Genomic DNA, 4165 nt, shown 5'->3' with positions numbered 1-4165 from the left:
GTGTGTTTGCATGTGTGTGAGAGAGAGTGTGTGAGAGAAAGAGAGTGTGTGTGGGCATGTGTGTGCATGCGTGTGTGAGATTGCATGAATGCCAATGACGTTGAAAGTTTAGATAAAATGGCTACTAACCATGTGGCAATTTCTTCCTGGGTGTAGTCCACTCTGGGTATGGGTGTGCCACTGCAGTAAAATAAGAGCACGTTTGAGTTAACTGCATATGGATCTGTACTGGCTGCTCTTTAACTGTAGGTAATATCCTGCGTACTGTTTGTGACTGAAAGCGAGGTCTCCAATCGCTTTCCTCCGTTGTCGATAGATGGGGTCCGTGAAACCCTTTAAAATGCAAAAAGAAAAAAAAATTAGGGGCTTTCCAACACGCGGTCTGGTTATTAGTACATGTATATTGTACATTTGTACACAATGTATGTAATGTATATTTTAAGATAAAGAACTCTTTAGGTAGTTATATGTGCATATACTGACTGGGTGGTCTTGGTCCAAGTCTGGGTCGTATTTTGTGACCAAATGATGACATCTGTCCAACTCGCTGATTTTCTTTGGAAACCAGTGAACTAAGCACGGGAGAGAAATGGATTGATAGGTAAATATTTTCTTTTCTAATTAATTTGTGACCGGATTAATAAAGGGAGATATACGTTATTTTTCGTCAATTGACTTACCTTTAACCTCTTTTGTGGTTCTGACGTCTTCAGCAGTCCGCTTTAGTGAGCCTATGAGCGTATTCACGTCAGACAGGTGTACTACGCAGCGCACGAGGTAGTCCAGGTGCTCGAGATTTCCGGCGCTGGACTTCCGGCTCGGTCTGGTCTCCAGGTGATGAATCTTGGCCTCGAACGTCTGTATTAATCAAGCAAATATCAAGTGACATAAAGTGGAGGTACATTTTTGTTTTTCAAGGTTCACACTCCCCCAGATCTACCCTAAAAGTCGCTATAGTAGGCATATGTTCTCTTTGAGTAAAATGATCTAATTATCAAAAAGAGAGCCAGCCATTTAAATAGCCTATGCCTTTTCGTCTCGTCTTATTTCAATATTTCAAAAATAATTTATTTATAGGCCAAATGTATCTGCCAAATAGTATTTTTTGAAGTGTCCATTGCGGAAATAACTCATTGTCACATGCATTTATGAAAACGAATTATCGTGTAACATTTTCGTAATTATTTTCATAATGAAAGGCTGTTTGACATTTCCGAATGTCAAACAACCCGAGTAGCCTATTCAATAGCCTATATTTGTTTATTGGAGTCAAGCAGTCAAAGCAAATATTTTCCTGCGGAAATCTGATCTGCCACTGACATTTTGCATAAATATGAATTATAGATGATTAACACATTACATTATTGATATATTCGATTTAGCTAAAGAAAATAAATGCAATTTGTGTATCGATAAATGTTCAAAACGCCATAATTTGGCTATATATTTTTTTTAAGAGCATCTGTGTCATGTAATTCGATTTTATTTAGCCTACATGCTTAGTATTTATTTATCCATCATTATTTCCATATAAATTAAATCATTTCGTGTCGTGTGTCGTGTATTTCCATATAACTCAGGACACCTCCCCCGTCCCGTTTTGTTTGCGTAATTTGATTTGTTATGTTGAATTAACTGTGTCACTAACGTCTGCCGCCTTTCCCCGGAGCATGCGGTTTAACACATCTATCACCGCCTTTATTTGTTCATTTGTTACCCTTTATTTAACCAGGAAGTCCCGTTGAGACCTGGCCGATGTAGCAGCCAAACAAGTTTAAAATAATAACAAACACATTCACAACACAATAAAACATGATTCACGATTAGTACACAAAAAGACAACACAATATAACATCACGGGCAGATTGATAACAGTGATTTCATCGCCCGAGTCCTGAACTAGCCAACATCCTGTCGATGTAGTTTGAAGAAAGTTGAGGCAATTTATTTATCAGGCAGAGTCCAAAATTGGACTACAATGGAAATCACGTATAGCCAATATCCTACCTGTGGATACCATTAAAGAAGATAATGACCGAATGGACCGGAAATTAGAACACGAAGTAAATATAAAAATGACAGGGCTATCGTGTTCTGTGCTGTTAACTGCCTTTACTAAATTAAAATCATAAACTGCACCCCCCTGCTTTGGCCAGCTTGAAATCACCAGCTAGTAGGTACCAGCGGTTTGAAAACATAGCCTGAGCTGGTCATCATAACAATAATAATGGTCAACAAACCAGCTGTTTTGATACCTAGCCTGAGCTGTTTTTTCCCCCCAGCAGAGTAGTGGTACTTGGTTGACGCACGCTTTCGCTTACCTCGAAGACCTTGAGTGCCCGCGACAGCGCCGGGCTCTGGGCGACCCTCAGCGTGAAGAAGAGGTTCAGCACGGCTTTTCCATCCTCTTCCTCGAAGACGATCTGCTCGCCCGGCTCGGTCGCCTCGACAGCGGCCGCCGCGGCCGCAGCCTCCCGCCCCTTCCTCGCATCCTCGATCAGGCTCTGCCTCCGTCCCACGAACCGTGGAGACTGAAACGAGCAATGCAGGGAATGCGATGACATTAATTTGCCAACACGTTACGCGAAGCGTTCAGGCTTCTTCCGCAATCTGGGCTATTGGGAGAACAAACGGGTAAAGTTGAACAACAAGTTGTAAGTAAGCAAATAAATTTAAAAAAAAAAAAAAAAAATTAAATAAAAATAGATAAAGGTATTTACATTTAAATATCAACGAATATCCTAGTCGAATAAACATGCATACAAAGAGGGAAAATAAGGAAATACATGTTCTTTGTGTGCACTCAGGTGGAAAGTTACCACCTCTAAAAGCAATGAAAACTTTTTAAAGCGCAGTTTTAAACAATTTGGACAAGCTGTTACTTTATCTTAATTACGCTGTACATGCTTTGAGGAATTGGTTCATTTATTTTTGAGCTATTATATCAGAATTAGTTACACATGGTGTAAAAAACGAGAAGTCCTATATTCGCATCATTCTATATTTCAGAATATTACACACAGATGTACATACATTTTTTTAACATCCAGACTGAGGTGAATCAACAGGTTCGTAATTGGTGAACGTGTGGACACATGTCCTCTAGAATGACCATACTTGGGGAGCATTGACAGGGCGTTGCTGCAAATGAGCAAGCGTGCACAGTCAACCAACCGTGTATTAATACAGGTTAATAATAATAATAAATAAATAATTTAGTACATAATAAAGAATCATTCTAAGACGAGGACAATTATGCGAGTCAAACCTGCATTGTGTTGTAGGTGTTTGTATTTTCTTGTAGTTTGTACTTCTTCATGACATAGTTCGGATTAAGAGGGTAAATAATCAAAGTGTAATTACGGCAAAAGGCAAAAATATGGGATTGCAACTGTGGTTAGAACGAGGACCAGCGTACACAGGGGTCCCATAGGACGGAGTTTTAAAACCACTGGTCTATGTGACCGCGCGGCACAGGTGATAACACTTCAGACAAGCGCTTCTCTGACACTATCAACCACCCTCTTCATCGTGCACGACCGCTGTCCACTGCGCACCGTTTGCCCTGGCAAATGTTTTAATCCCCGAAACGGCAAATGCTGAAAACACGCAAAAGAATACTCAAATTTCTTACTGTAAGAGATTCCGCTCTGGCGAGTTCTGACGCTGCTCTCCGGGTGATCTTTGCGGAAGACGCGGAACTGTCCGACAGGGGCATTTTCAAATTGTTTTTTTTTTTTGTGCGGATTCGCCGTCTTGTATGACCAACGCAGGTCGGCGCGTGGGCAGACTTCTCCTTCCAGCCGCCTTACCTCTTCTATATTTATACGGGTCATTTCTCTTTCCTGACGTCAAACGCCCCAATTGCCTTATCAACCAACACAGAACGCTGACATCCCTCCCCATTTTAACTTAATTCCTCTGCTATTGAACGCGGTAATGTAAATGTAAATTACATTTTATTTATGTGTTTAGTTTGTGAACATAGCCTATGCTATTTTTGTTTGACAAATTCGAAAATTAACATTTTCTTTTCCATGTCACATTTGTCAGGGCCGTTTCGTTCAATTCAATATGACCATCTGTTAATAACTTGGCATTTGATGGGGGATCAGTGTTATTTTTTATCTTTGCAAACCCCGACGGAAAACATAGTGTTCAATTA

The 4165-nt window shown here is 40.3% G+C and overlaps 1 protein-coding gene across 1 annotated transcript in view; it reads right to left on the bottom strand.

Annotated features, from left to right (window-relative positions):
- The window catches only part of LOC133111179 (tyrosine 3-monooxygenase-like), an 8222-nt gene extending 4452 nt beyond the window's left edge, over positions 1-3770 (bottom strand). Inside the window, exons 1-6 of the mRNA XM_061221341.1 lie at positions 3635-3770; positions 2322-2531; positions 681-858; positions 484-572; positions 266-333; positions 130-180 (exon numbers count right to left, since the gene is read on the bottom strand). Of these exons, the coding sequence (XP_061077325.1) occupies positions 130-180; positions 266-333; positions 484-572; positions 681-858; positions 2322-2531; positions 3635-3718 (680 nt within the window). The 5' untranslated portion in view covers positions 3719-3770. The remainder of the gene's footprint in view (positions 1-129; positions 181-265; positions 334-483; positions 573-680; positions 859-2321; positions 2532-3634) is intronic.
- Positions 3771-4165: the final 395 nt, after the last annotated feature.

This window comes from Conger conger, chromosome 15, assembly GCF_963514075.1.
Source record: "Conger conger chromosome 15, fConCon1.1, whole genome shotgun sequence".
Lineage (NCBI taxonomy): Eukaryota > Metazoa > Chordata > Actinopteri > Anguilliformes > Congridae > Conger > Conger conger.
Note: the sequence above shows the minus strand (reverse complement) of the source record. Positions and strands in the feature narration are given on the sequence as shown.